This window comes from Typopeltis vanoorti, chromosome 2 (genome assembly GCF_054136105.1).
Source record: "Typopeltis vanoorti isolate ZY-2024b chromosome 2, IOZ_Tvanoo_1.0, whole genome shotgun sequence".
NCBI lineage: Eukaryota > Metazoa > Arthropoda > Arachnida > Uropygi > Thelyphonidae > Typopeltis > Typopeltis vanoorti.
Genome location: NC_143550.1, coordinates 112,069,972 through 112,084,435, shown reverse-complemented (window position 1 = coordinate 112,084,435; position 14,464 = coordinate 112,069,972). Strand labels below are relative to the sequence as shown.

At 33.3% G+C, this 14,464-nt stretch overlaps 1 protein-coding gene across 1 annotated transcript in view; it reads right to left on the bottom strand.

Moving 5' to 3' along the window:
• The window catches only part of Cals (calsyntenin 1), a 365,963-nt gene that overhangs the window by 23,546 nt on the left and 327,953 nt on the right, over positions 1 to 14,464 (bottom strand). Inside the window, exons 13-14 of the mRNA XM_090412738.1 lie at positions 13,376 to 13,521; positions 1,569 to 1,758 (exon numbers count right to left, since the gene is read on the bottom strand). Coding sequence (XP_090268864.1) covers positions 1,569 to 1,758; positions 13,376 to 13,521 — 336 coding nt within the window. The remainder of the gene's footprint in view (positions 1 to 1,568; positions 1,759 to 13,375; positions 13,522 to 14,464) is intronic.

Sequence of the window (14,464 nt, the reverse complement as noted above, 5' to 3'; positions counted from 1 at the left end):
AAGTGGTTCCAGATTTAAGTTTCTTCTGGAAGCCTGCTTCAATTTGAGGGCCAGGACCTGGTCACAGCAACTTCTTCCTGGCCTGAAGCTAGCTTGTTTAGTTGAGAGTGCTCTTTTGATGAGTGGTGAAATTCTTTTAAGGAGAATTCTTTCAAAGAGCTTGAAGGTGGTGCAAAGCAAGGAGATAGGTCGCAGGTTTTTCACATCATTTGGATCTTTCCCTGGTTTGGGCACGGCAATTATTTTGGCTTCCCACCACAGCTTTGGTAGTTTACCAGTCATGATGATTTCTGAGAAAAGGGCAGCCAGCCATGTTTGGCCATGTTGACCAAGATGTTTTAGGAACTCAGGGAGTATACCATCCACTCCTGCAGCTTTGCCATTCTAATACTGCTAAAAAGGTATCATTATTATCACTATGGCCGACCAGATGACAGCAGTATTCATATTGACCCATCAATGTGATAAATTATGATAAACAACATGCAATTATTATAGTGCCTGATTTTGTTTGTCATTATTCATAATGCCTGTATTAATCACTTGACCCATAACATATATATGTATTTATATTAATTTGCAGATAGCAGGCACTAGCATACAGGAGAAAGTGGTGATATGATATGATAAAGAACTAAAGGCTTCTGAAAGGATCTAGTAGACGGAATTTTTTATTTTATGGAGGGCAGGAGAGGACATCCAGAGAGGTTGAGAATGTAGGCAAGAAACGAATGATAGTTAGATTTTTCTCTAACAAAGTGGTACATGATTAAAATAGCTTTCCTTTGGAGGTGGTGAAGTGAATGAATTCAAGAGAGGGTATGACAGGTGGTGTGAGTGATATGTCGCCTCCCTCGAATCCCTGACTCCTTGGAGGCTTCTTGTAAAAATAATAATATATATGGTTTCTACAAAACACTTGTTTATTGATTTAATTTTATCATTTCATAATAACTTTATGAAATATGAAACAATGCAAAAAATAAATAAAAAATAAAGTTATTTTTTGACTCAATTGTTATCTGGGTATTACTTTGTAGTTGTTTGCTATAGATCCCTTTCAGGAGAGGAAGAATATGTATATTAACCTATTTAGTTTTCAAGTATCAGAAGTTACTAAAAATATGGGTTTAAAGTTTAATATTAATCAATCATGAAACCAGTAATTTTTCAGTCTAATGAGAAAGTGCAATTATTGAAATCTATTGAAAATAATGAAACCAAATGGCAAATATACTGGCAGGATGTCAATGTTCATCAAAAAATCTCACCTGAACTGCAAGCAGAATGCAGGTCGACAACTGCTGGTGTAACATGCGAGATTAAGGAATAGTGTAGATTTTTAGTGCACTCTGATTTGTGCATACTTGTTTTAAATTTTATATTAATGTATCCAGTTTACTCATTTTGGCCATAATTATGTAAGATGTATATTTATGTGTAATTAATTTTTTTTAAAAAATCCCTTCTAATTTAAAATCCACTTTAGTTTTGATAGATAAACATATTAATACTTTCTTATATTAGATAAAGTACAATAATGAATACTAAGGCAAGCAAAAACTTACTTGCTGATGTCTTTGCAACTGTTTCACTGCCATCTATTAAGCTACTGTCTACATAGCTGGAAGCCTTAATCTGGGCTTCCTTTAACTCAACTTTGTGATTGTGAACTTGGGCATGAGCTGCAGACTCTACTGGTAATTGTTTTGGTTCTGTTTCATGGCTGGGCTCTGCACGAGGATGTATCACTGTCAGCTAAGAATAAACAAAATTAATTTACAATGATGAACTGGTAAAATAATAAACTATAGTTGATGTTTTTTTTTTCCCAACATGTCTCAAAAAACTTACAAAGTAGTGGTATATATCAGATATCAACTTTAAGATTTTTTTTCAAAGTCTTGTAAACCTGAAGGCATTGTATACAATGGTCCTGGTAGTATATGTGCATCATTATGAAATTGGTTAGTGCTTAGAGAATAGGCATATATTAATAGAATACTATTTTCATCCATCCAACAATAGATATAGTATAGAGTTAGTCAAAGGATAATAATTACTAAATTTAACTCTTCCACACTCCACTTTTGTGTGATATGATAATAATATATATGATATGATAAAAACAACATACACTTTTTCTTACTGCACACTATTTCAAGTTGTTATGTTTGAGTAACTGGATTTCTTGTTACAAGTGATGAAATGCCTTAATACAGTATTTCCCAACCTTTTTGATGTTGTGGACCCCCTGTAGCGAATGTTAATTCACTGCAGCCTTCATAAAATCCAAACTGGAAATTTTTTATATTTTACATATCATAAAGATGAAGTAATAAATTACAATTTTACAACACTAAATGTGTCATTTATGACCATGCAATACTGTTATAAATGGAGATATTTGGAAGAATATGAAAATATTAATTAGGCCAGGTGTGAACAACATGACAAGATAAAGTTTAATGAAAATAAACTATCCCACGGATCCCCTCTGAATTACTCGCAGACCCCAGTTTGGGAAACACTGCCTTAATACACTGTGACGAGATTTAGAAAGCTTCTCTAATCCTTAATTGAGCCAGGTCTGTAATGGCAGTGTAGGAGTGGTCCTCCAGGAGTCAATATGAAAAGAATTCCTTTTTTTGTTGTTGATTACTGTGTACATCGATACAAACCGTCAAGAATGCAATCATCACAGCAGTCTATGCTACCATAATATGACTAAGCCTTGTTTTATTGTATATATTAATGTAAGACCACTTATCAAATTAAGATAAATATAAAAATAGTTCATATACTGAGCAACTGTTTAGAATATCAAACGGCTCTAATCCCTTGACCTAGCATTTGATAGGTAATAGTTTCAATAAGACAGCAGAAATTCAGATATTGTTCAAGCAAGAATCATAAAAATCATTTGCGAGATAACAGACAATATCTGGTGGGGGGGGGGGGAGAAGAAAGTCATCTATATATTCTTATTCCAAACAATGACTGAAAGTCATCAGAATAGATAAACTATGCAGTGAATGTAATCATCAACATATGGAACCTAACAATTACCTGAAATAATTTCTGAATTTGTTTCCTTCTTTACAGTTTGATTACTTTCTTTTATCATATACTCTAAAGGCATATTTCAAGTTGGACACAAGACATGAAATTTTCCATTCAAGCCATAAACTATAAATAAAAATTTGCATCCCAAATAGAAGTTTCTAACAGCAGTCACATATACTAACTGGCTCTTTTATACACTAAGCTTAGCAAACTAAAATGAAACAAGATGTAACTTTGGCACTGACAAACAAAATAATTATGTAGGTCAGTTTAAAATTTCATTATAAAAATTTTACCTATTGTTTTAAGAAGTGACTATTTTCTTTGGAAGAAAAACAAAATAATAGTCTGCTGAAGTATTTGTAATAAAATACTGCTTGAATCAATCATCCTATAATATTAAGGCAATAATGATCAGAGAAAGGAAGCTAAGAATTTAATACTAAATATGAACATAAAATATAAACTTCTAGAATAAGAGGAGATTTCAAGCAGAATGATTGAAATCTCCTCTTATGACAATTCAAAACTGAAAATCAGATAAATGCAATTTATTTGTGTCTAAGTGCAGGCGTCATTAATACAACATGGAGAAAGTTTTTTTTTTTTTTTTTTTTTTTTAACAAGAAAGGGCAATTGACAAAAAGAAACTGATTCTCACTGGAGCCCAAACAGCAGAGCAGGAAATTAAAACTTAGATCTCCCAAAACATTTTGTGAAAATATGGAGAAAAGAGAATGTGCTAATCATAATGGTAAATGGATTTCAACTCTGGATAATGACTAAAGATTGCTCACATTATGTTCCTGTTTTATAAAGTGGAGCATTCACTTGAAGAGAACATACAACAAATGTTCTATTAATCATTACTGATGATGATATCTACTGGTTTAGGATATAAGACTGTACATAGAAAATTTAAAACAGGAACTGATCATCATCATTTCGTTATGAGCAATATAAAAGCAAATATCACAATAAAAAGAAAACTGCATTAGTTTTAGTGAAAAAGAATCTGGAAAAAAAAAAAGAAGATATTAGAGACCAAATGTCAACCAGGTAGAATGCATAAAAGCTTTACAGTGCTACAACTGCAGAATTCAAAAGGCCTCGTCAGAAGGTCGAAATCTGGACAACTGGAGTAGAGTTCTCATTGTTCTTCTTCCGAGATGTAGGCTATGAGTCTGTCTTTGCATCTCTAGGACTATACATTCATTTCTCTTCCTATATCATCTCTTTCCCTTTAGATTTATATTTGATTACTTTCTTTGATAGTTTACTCTCTTCCATTCATTGTACATGTTCACTCCAATTCTTCTGGTGTTGTTATTTTATCATTTATTGCACATATCTGTAATTATTTCCTTATTTCATAATTTTTTATTCTATCCATTCTTGTACATCCTTTAACTGCTCTAAGAAATTTCATTTCAGCTGTTTGTGTCCTATTTATTTTATTTTTTAACTCTCTCTACTAACTTTCTGAACAATATAATATTATTGCCATGATTTTATAAAATTTCAATTGTGTTTCCTTTTTTGTTGCCCTTTGTTGTTCACAGACTGCTCAAAATGGTGTATCATCTATCATCTACATTATTATCTGTATGAAATGTTATATCATATCCTAAATATTGAAAATGTGTTGATTGGTCTAGAGTTTAGTTTTCAATTACTATTTTACTTCATACTGGATATTTATTGCAGAATGCCACAATTGTAATTTTCTTTAATGACATTCATAAATTGTATTCACAACTTAGTTGCAGTAAATGGTAAACAGATCTTTCAAAGTTCTCTTCTGATTTTTGTATGATTACTTGATCATCTGCAAAAAAGCAGTGTTCACTATTGTCTGTTGTTTATTTCTGGATTTACTATAGATTTTCACTTCATTATCAGGTCATATAAGGTAGGAGAAAGGCTACATCCTATCTATAAAGGGAAATAAAATTGAATGTGAAAATTACAGAGGAATTTCTCTTCCAAGTGTTTCAGGTAAGATTTATGCAAGCATACTTGAGAAGAGGGTATGAAAAAATTCTGGAAGAGAAATATGGAGAGGAACAAATTTGATTCAGATCAAATATGATTGTTAAGATTACATTTTTCACAAGATGCCAAGAGAAAGCTGTTCAAAATGCTATGCAGCCAATGATGAAATTATACACAGAACAATGTCTCAATTTAAGTTAGCTGTTAGAATGGAGATAGATGATAGTGTGGTGTAAAATCAGGTAATACAGGGTGCACACTATCCTTGCTGTTATTCATTATGAAAGAATGTGGCATTAAACCTGACATCAAAAGTGGAGTTGTTAATTTTGAGCTGTTCACTTTATGCAGATAATGTTATAATCCTAAATAAATGCAGAGCAAGTTTTCATATCATAAAGTGTTAACTAAACTGAATAACTGCTGTAACAAATTTAGTATTAAAATGAGCAATAAAAAGACAAAAACTGAAAATAGGCAGGACCATGTAATACAATTGTATTCTCAATGGAGACCTAAAGGACAAACAATATTTCAGCTAAGGCATAGTGAAGATAGCAATTAAACATGAAAATATACATGCTAGTATGGTGGAGAGACAGCTAGTAAGGTGGAAAGACATAAGCTAGTATGGTGGAGAGACAGTTGAGAAAATTTATATGGAACAAGAGAAATTATTCAATACACTAAACTAGTGGTTCTTAACCTTTTCGAAGTCAAGGAACCCTTTTGATTATAAGAAAAATTTGGGGAACACCAAAAGTATTAGGGCCATAAAACTAACAATAAACATATGCATAGACTTGCCTTTTATAAAAATGGAACTTATTTTAATATGATACTTGAGCTTGTTGGCTTTTGCAGATTTCAGCAATATGAGATCTAATCGCTTTGTCTATATTAGGATGTCTTTCACACTTTTTAGTTATATGGCTTAATATTGAGAATCCGAGCTCACACAAATATGATGTTGAAAACTGTAACAAAATTTTCAGTGCCCTTGTGGAGAGAGCTGGGTATTCTGCTTGGACAAAAATCCAAAATTTCTCAAGCGTTATTTCAGAGAATTTCATTTTTAGAGTATGATCCGTTGACAAGGTAACTAACTGTTCTTCTTGTAACGAAAATTTACAACTCTATGTATTAACTGTGCCAAATGGATTTCATATCCAGTCATAATCATGTGTATTTAAGGAAGGAAAGTAACTTGAAATCTTTCCTTCCAATGTTAAATTTTCTGTTATAACGGAAATAATTCCCTCGACATTTTTATTCAGAGTAGCCAATTACACTCAGAAGTGTGTCATGTGACATCTTTCACCGGTGGAACACTTATAACCAGTTCGCGGAACAAAAGAGTTCCGGGGAAAACCAGTTAAGAATCACTGCACTAAACCAACATTACAGAAGACAGTGTTGAAACAATTATCAATTATAATCTCAAAAGAGATGGGAGTTGGCTTTAATATGCACACAATTTTAATTTGCAGACCACAGATATGAGAGTTCTGAGAAAAATTAAGAGTCAGAAGAAGAAGGCATCAATGGCAGAAATATGTTAAAAATAAAGATATTAGGAAGGAACTTGACATTGTTAACATTGAGGAATGTGTGAAAGGAGCCATAGTCCTAACACCCTTGTTAACCATATTCTTATACAATTTTCAGGGATGACCCCTCATTATCTCCCTTCCTACACTGTACAAAAAAAAAAAAGTTATCAGCAACAATCCTATAAAACCCCTTTAATAACTTATATTATTTAATCATATCTCCTCTTATGGTATATCAACTAGATTTCGGAGCCCACAGACTGTCACAATCTATACTCAGAGGAAACATTCTACAGACTGCAATGATCTTTGTCAGTTACCTCTGGATCCTCTTTACCACTTCTTCACCAACGAATCCAGGTGACCAGATCTATGCACAATAGTCAAGATGTAGCCTTATTAATGCCTTATAAAAGTGGAACAATAACTTCCCTATTCCTGCTTGTCAGTGTGTGTAATTTGATGTGTCATTTTGGCCACCTTTGCAACAATATGCCCTCTAAACTTCAACTCCCTATCTAGAATCACTTCCAAGTTCCTGGCTTCACCAGTTTCCTGCAATTCATTTCCATCAATACAGTACACATCCTGTGATCTCTTCTTCCCAAAGTGCATCACCTTACACTTGGCCACTTTAAAATGACAGTCATTTACCTTTACCCATACTGCCAGCATATTTAAGTCATCCTGCAAGATATCTACATCACCTTCATTGACTATCAGTCTTCCCAATTTTGCATCATCAGCAAACAAGTGGATATTTCTTGTCAAATTATTTCCAATATTATTATATTGGAAATAAGTTGTTTAATATTGTACATATTAAACAACAGAGGACCAAGTACTGAGCCTTGAGATACACCACTAGTCACGTGCCTTCTCTTGGACTCTTCAGCTCTTCCATAAACCATTCTTTGATATCTGTCCATCAGCCACTCTCTAATCCAAATCACCAGCTTGGATCCATTCCCATTTGCTCCAATTTATGCAACAGAGTTCCATGTGGAATCCTGTCAAATGCCTTTGAAAAGTCCAGCGATATCACTGAGTTAGGATTTCCTTTACCCAACTCCACTGTTACTTTATTACAGAAAGTAAGTAAATTACTAAAGCAAGACCTACCTTTCACAAAACCATGTTGCCCCTTATATAAACAAACTTGTGTCATAAAATAAATTTATACAAGAAATCAGTCAAAATATACTGACCTTAGCAATATGTAAAGAGAATATATCAGGCTATATACTGTTAAATGGTATAACAAGTAACAAATACAAATGAAGATATCAGAAAGGAACTTGACTATTGGTATTCAGAGAAGTGTTTGTTAAGAATACGACTATTTTACCAACAATTGGTGATCATGCCATACTTTCATGGGAAGTATATAATTATATAGATGTTCCAATTAGGACAGATTACATGCTGAACTACAAAGATGGAAATTATGATCAACTCAGGATAATACCATCTTTGGTTGCATGGTATCAGTTACAGAATGCGAAAGATATACGCAATGCATAGGAATCCTTGAAAAAAAGTGCTCAAATCAGGCAATATCTAAATATATTCCTTGAGTTTGAAGAACAAACAGCATGGGAGTGAAATGGATGTGCAACTTTATTAAGCAAGAGATCCATCAGAAGATGATGATAATGAGGAAGGAATATCATGAGAATAAGAGTGAGAGGAGTTATGAAATATAAAAAAAAAAAAATAGACCAGAATAGTTAAAAGTATTGTGCTGAAACCTAAATCGGAGTACGAAAACAAATCGGCTGTACAGACTAAAGGCGATCCAAAGGAATTTTATTGCTATATTGCAAGCAAAAAAAAAAAAAGAATGAATGTGGAAGAACAACTTCCACATTCAGATGGTAGGTATACTGAATGCAGATGGTAGGTACTCTCTTGTGTCAGAAGCTGATGAGATTGTTCAACTAATGAGCACTCGCTCTGCTTAAAGATATATCAACCAGGCATATGTAATATGGCACACAGTGCTGCTACTACTACCACTACTACTTTGGATGAAGAGATAGAGGTGCATGAGAAGGAGATTCTAGAGACCTCTATCTCTTCATCATTACAAATCTTTACCATGCATTTAAAGTTCAAATGCTGGCTAAGAATTCAACAATTGGAACAGATAGGATATTAGCATGTGCGCTAAAGAAATGTTCAGCCAAACTGGCTAGGCTTTTCGCATGTTTGTGTATCTTGAGTCTCAGATCAGGAAAGATACCACAGGAATGGAAAGAATGTATGACAGTCCACTGTACAAAGTGGGGCAAAAAGTGATGTGTCTAACTACTGATCTACCAGTACTTTGGAATGGTGGTGAAGATTTTAGAAAAGTTAGTAAGAACTTGCATACAGAAATAGGTTGAAAGACAAGCTATACTCTACAAGGAACAGCATGGATTTATTAAAGGAAAGTCATGTTTTAGCAATTTGCTCATATGTTATAATAATGTTACCAATTAGCTGGATAAAGGGAATGGACACACTAAGATACTGTGGGATTGTGCTAAGGCATTTGATAGGATACCACATGAAAGGTTGCTGCATAAACTGGAGAATATGGATTTGGAATATAAACTCTTGACTTGTTGGGACAAGTATCAAAAATGGTATATGATGGGTGTGAATCACCAGATTTAAGGTGACAAGTGGTGCATTCCAGTGCTTGAAACATTGTTGTTCAATCTATACATTAATGACATTAGTAAGGACCAAGGATACTACTGATATCCAGAACTTATGGAATGATTCGAATAGGCTGGATATGTGGGCAAATGATAATGGCTATCAGTTATCTATTAGTAGGTGTCAAGTTATGCACTTTGACATGATGAGATTTCCAATGGCATATTATATTAGTAGGGTTATGCCACCAGAAACCAATGAGGGTAGGGATCTTGGCATTATGGTGGATAGGAATTTAAAGTTCAAATGTTGTATAGCAATAATTGAAAGTGTAATTCAGAGAATAATTGCAATGTTGAAATGAACCTTGACCTGTAAGGATAAGGAAGTCCTTTTGCCTCTTTACCAGGCATTGACAAGACTACAACCAGACTACTGAGCACAGATTTGATCTCCAGAGTTTGGAGAGGATAAAAAAAAAACTGTGGAAAGGGTGAAAGAAAAGTTACGAAGTTTATGATTGTAGATTATGTGGACAGATTGAGAGTATATGAATTGCAGACTCTGTTAATAGGAGAAAGAGGAATGACATGACTGAGGTCTATAAACTTCTGAATGGATGTTATAGGATCATCTGATGAAATTTTTTCGTTATATAGACGGTAGGCAGAGAACATATGGAGGTTAAGTTTGTTTGCAGTTAAAAAAGGGGTAAAAGCTAGAATTTTCTCTCACAGAGCATTGAGTGCATGGAACAATATCTGTAAGTGGTGAATGCATCTAATGTAAAGGAATTTAATAGAAAGTATGACAGCTGGTATGGGTAATGTATAGCTTCTCTCGATGAGTCCTTAACTTCCTGGGGATATCAGATAATAAAATAAAGAAAGCATATTTGAATGCTGAACAGAATGGTGATACAGATTTTATCTACAACCTCTTGAAGTCTATTACAAGTACAGATTTATTTGATTTCCATTTTATGTTATTATCTAGAATAAGTCTGAATGTGAATACCACAGAATGTTTTACACCAGTAAAAAGATTTCTGGAATTAGAAATTTTGCTAATCAAAGTATGGTACAAGAAATAACACTGGCCATCAAAAAAAAATTTTTTTTCTGCTGATTATGATCTGACACTTGTTTTTTTACTAATTTGGGTGTGCTGATTTCAAACATCAAACCCATTTTTCTCTATCACATCAGGTTTTTCCTCTATGGCATTTTCTTTTTGCTAATTTGTAAGTTTTTGATAGTTTTAAGGAGGCAGTACTATTTAGAGGATCAAAAAAGTCGAATTTTTAATATTATTTCCTGAAATTATGTACTTTTAAAAATCTGTTCCTAACTTTTTATCAAGAAATTCGAAAAATTCCCGAAGATATAGCCTATTATTCAACGTGGTGCGCAGATCAGAATCTGAGCGCTCACCACTCTCGCTTGTTAGTAAACGAATAATTGCGTAAGAACCTGCAACGGCACGTACTGGTGCTTTGAATGCGAGAGAGGCCGATAACCGATCTAATAATTTAGATGATGAAAAGTAGGCGATGACAACTGCCTAAAACAAATGAATGCTATATGCGTCATAGCAGACAAAGTACGATCGAAAGCAGTCAATCATTAATCGAAATCTATCGTGAAAGTATGATGAGCACTTATAACGTTTCAATAAAGTGTCTGGTTTTTTTTATCTTGTTAACTGCATGTTAGTCGGCAGTGAAGAAAATGCATCATGTCTACTACTCGAAAATGTGTCAATGGTGTAGATTCCTTCTGCTACATTTGTGGCAGCTTTATTGTTCCCAGTCAAAGGACAAATATCACTGATTTCATTAAGAAAGTGTACTTTGCATACTTTGACGTGGACCGAAAAATCACGTAGATGATTGCTATTTTTGTTTGGCGTGAACCGAAAAATCACGTAGATGATTGCTATTTTTGTTTAGTTCAGACTTCTGGTTATAATAAGAAGAATAAGAAAAAAAATTGTGTATCCAGATCTCGACTCAGCAATTCGACCAGTTGCTCATTCCAATGAAATAGCTGTGCCAATTTATAAAGGACTTCCTTTACTTGAGAACAAGCATGATCGGGATATGCCAGATGTTCTTGAAGAGCAAGACCCGGATGTTGATTTAGACAATGAAAATTTAATTTCAAGTTCTGGACCGCAATGTTTTACTCAAGCGGAATTGAATGACTTAGTAAGAGATTTGGGCCTATCAAAGGAATCATCGGAATTGTTAGCTTCAAGATTAAATGAAAAAAACTTACTGGAGCAAGATACAAAGATAACTTTTTATCGTAGCAGGGAAAGTAATCTTGTACAATATTTTAAACACGAGTGTGGGTTTGTTTACTGTAACAATGCGTCAGGTTTACTAACTGAAATGAGTGTTGTACAATATCATCCAAATGAGTGGCGTTTATTTATCGACAGTTCAAGCAGAAGTCTCAAGTGTGTCTTACTACACAATGGGAATGTATATGGCTCAATTCCTATTGGCTATTCAGTCCACTTAAAGGAAACATATGAGGACATTAAAAAGGTTCTGAAGTTATTAAAATATACAGACCATAACTGGATCATCTGTGTGGATCTTAAAATGGTGAACTTTTTACTTGGCTTTCAAAGAGGATATACAAAGTTTCCGTGTTTTCTATGCTTCTGGGATAGTCGAGCTAGAAACCAACACTGGAGTCAGAAACATTGGCCTCTTAGAATATCCTTAAATGTTGGAGAACAGAATGTTATAAATCAACCTTTAATCGACAGAGAAAATAATCATTTTTCCACCTCAAACGCATCAAACTAGGTCTTATGAAGCAGTATGTTAAAGCTTTAGATTTACAAGGTGACTGTTTCCAATACATATGTGAAAAATTTCCACAATTAGTTATGAAAAAATTAAAGCCGGTGTATATGATGGACCGCAAATTAGAACTTTAATGAGAGACCCAAATTTCATCAACTCTATGAACGAAATTGAGAAAGAGGCCTGGACTTCATTTACGATGGTTGCGAATAATTTTCTTGGAAACAAAAAAGTGTGCAATTACAAAGATCTAGTAAAAACAATGCTTGAAAATTTCCAGTGCCTAGGTTGCAACATGAGCATAAAGCTTCATTTCCTATAGAGAGTCATCTTGATAGATTTCCCAAGAATTTAGGTGCTGTAAGCGATGAATAAGGCGAAAGATTTCATCAAGACTTAAAAACTATGGAAGATCGGTACCAAGGAAGATGGGATTCTCACATGATGGCCGACTACTGTTGGAGTATTCAAAGGGATTGCCAAAACAGAACACACAGCAGAAATTGCTACAAACAAAAATTTATTCCCTGAAACTCATGTGTAAGTAAAATTGTTATTTTTTTATAAATATTCTTGTAATTTTTAATGAATATTGTTAAGTAGTTATGTATCTAATTATCGGCCTCTCTCGCATTCAAACCTGCAATGGCACGCCAGTACATGCCGTTGCAGGTTCTTACGCATTTATTCATTTACTAAAAAGCGAGAGCGGTGAGCGCTCCGATTCTGATCTGCGCACCGCTTTGAATAATAGACTGTATCTTCGTGAATTTTTCGAATTTCTTGATAAAAAGTTAGGAACAGATTTTTAAAAGTACCTACTTTCAGAAAATAATATTAAAAAATCGATTTTTTTGATCCTCTAAATATTACTGCCTCCTTAAAACTATCAAAAACTTACAAATTAGCAAAAAAGAAAATGCCATAGAGGAAAAACCTGACGTGACAGAGAAAAATGGGTTTGATATTTGAAATCAGCGCACCCAAATTAGTAAAAAACAAGTCTCATATAAAAGTCAGCAAAAATTGTGTTGGACTGTGTAATTGTTGACAATAAATTTGGGGGAAATCATATGCATACACCAAATTTACTAACACACAACAATGGAAATCCAACTGATCTATATCATTAATAAACCTTCTAGTATGCCTATATTTTAAGACAAATAATTTTTTAATGAGATCTAAATTGCTTTAGATTCGTGTACTAAAAAATACAGTATACTAAGAACTATATACCATAACGAAAATAATTTCTCTATTAAATGTGGTAGGAAAAATTAATCCTTACAGTTTGAACATATTCATTGCTGACAAATCGGCCATTTAATTCAGAACAAACAAGTTTGAAGGCACGGTTCAAGTAATAGGCAGGTTTTCTGTTGAAATATAGGATCTGCCGTAACACAAGTTCATAATTATATACAGTATCAGCCCCTAGAAAAGGAAAAAAAAAAGTTAAAATTTTAACTTTAAGTGAAATGTGATAAAAGAACAAAGTATCTGAACCATCTATTTTAAAAGTAATAATTCAATATGTCAACATCATGTAACAAAATGATCGTATATCAATTAATCGCTGTCTTAAAAAAAATTATCAATTTGGATTAGAACAGATAATCAATTTCCAAGTATTTCAATAAAATGTGCAATTTACATAAAGTAAAATAAGACTTTGCGGTTGTACTAATTTAGTTGGGTTTTGGTTCAAATGATTAGGACAGGTTTCAATGTAACACAATGCCAAAAGAGAGAAAATGATGTAGAATAACTCTGGCATGTTACACTGATAATAATTTCTGTTGCCTGCTAATAACACATAAGTAAATAATAATACAAAAACAATGTAATATTCAGTGGCGGCCGGTGAAAATTTTACGTGGGGGTGCTGCATATACATATTAAAAATATTTCATCCTCATCACGAACAAACATTAATAATAAAAGTTTCGTATCAATAGCAATGACAAACGCAAATGAATATTGGCGTTAGATTTACACAAAACAAACGCAGTGCATTTGTTTTGTGTAACGATAATTGAAAAAATATAATTGTTTTCATATTTTCAACAGTGACACTCATCATAATTCAGCCTTGTATCTATAATAAATAAATAATTATATGTTATTTTAACAAAATAAAATAATATTGACAAAAAATAGTTCACCACACACACACCAATAATAAACGTTTCATATCTCACAGAAATAACATGCCTAAGGATACTAAAAATACACTGCCGTTTGGGCAGTGTCTGAATGACAAGTGCAAACGAATAGCGGCGTTAGATCACAGTGCATTTCTTTCGTAATCTTAAGTGTTAATCGAACAATTCCAATTATTAACTATTCAATCAATGTCAAAACATAAGCTGTAGAC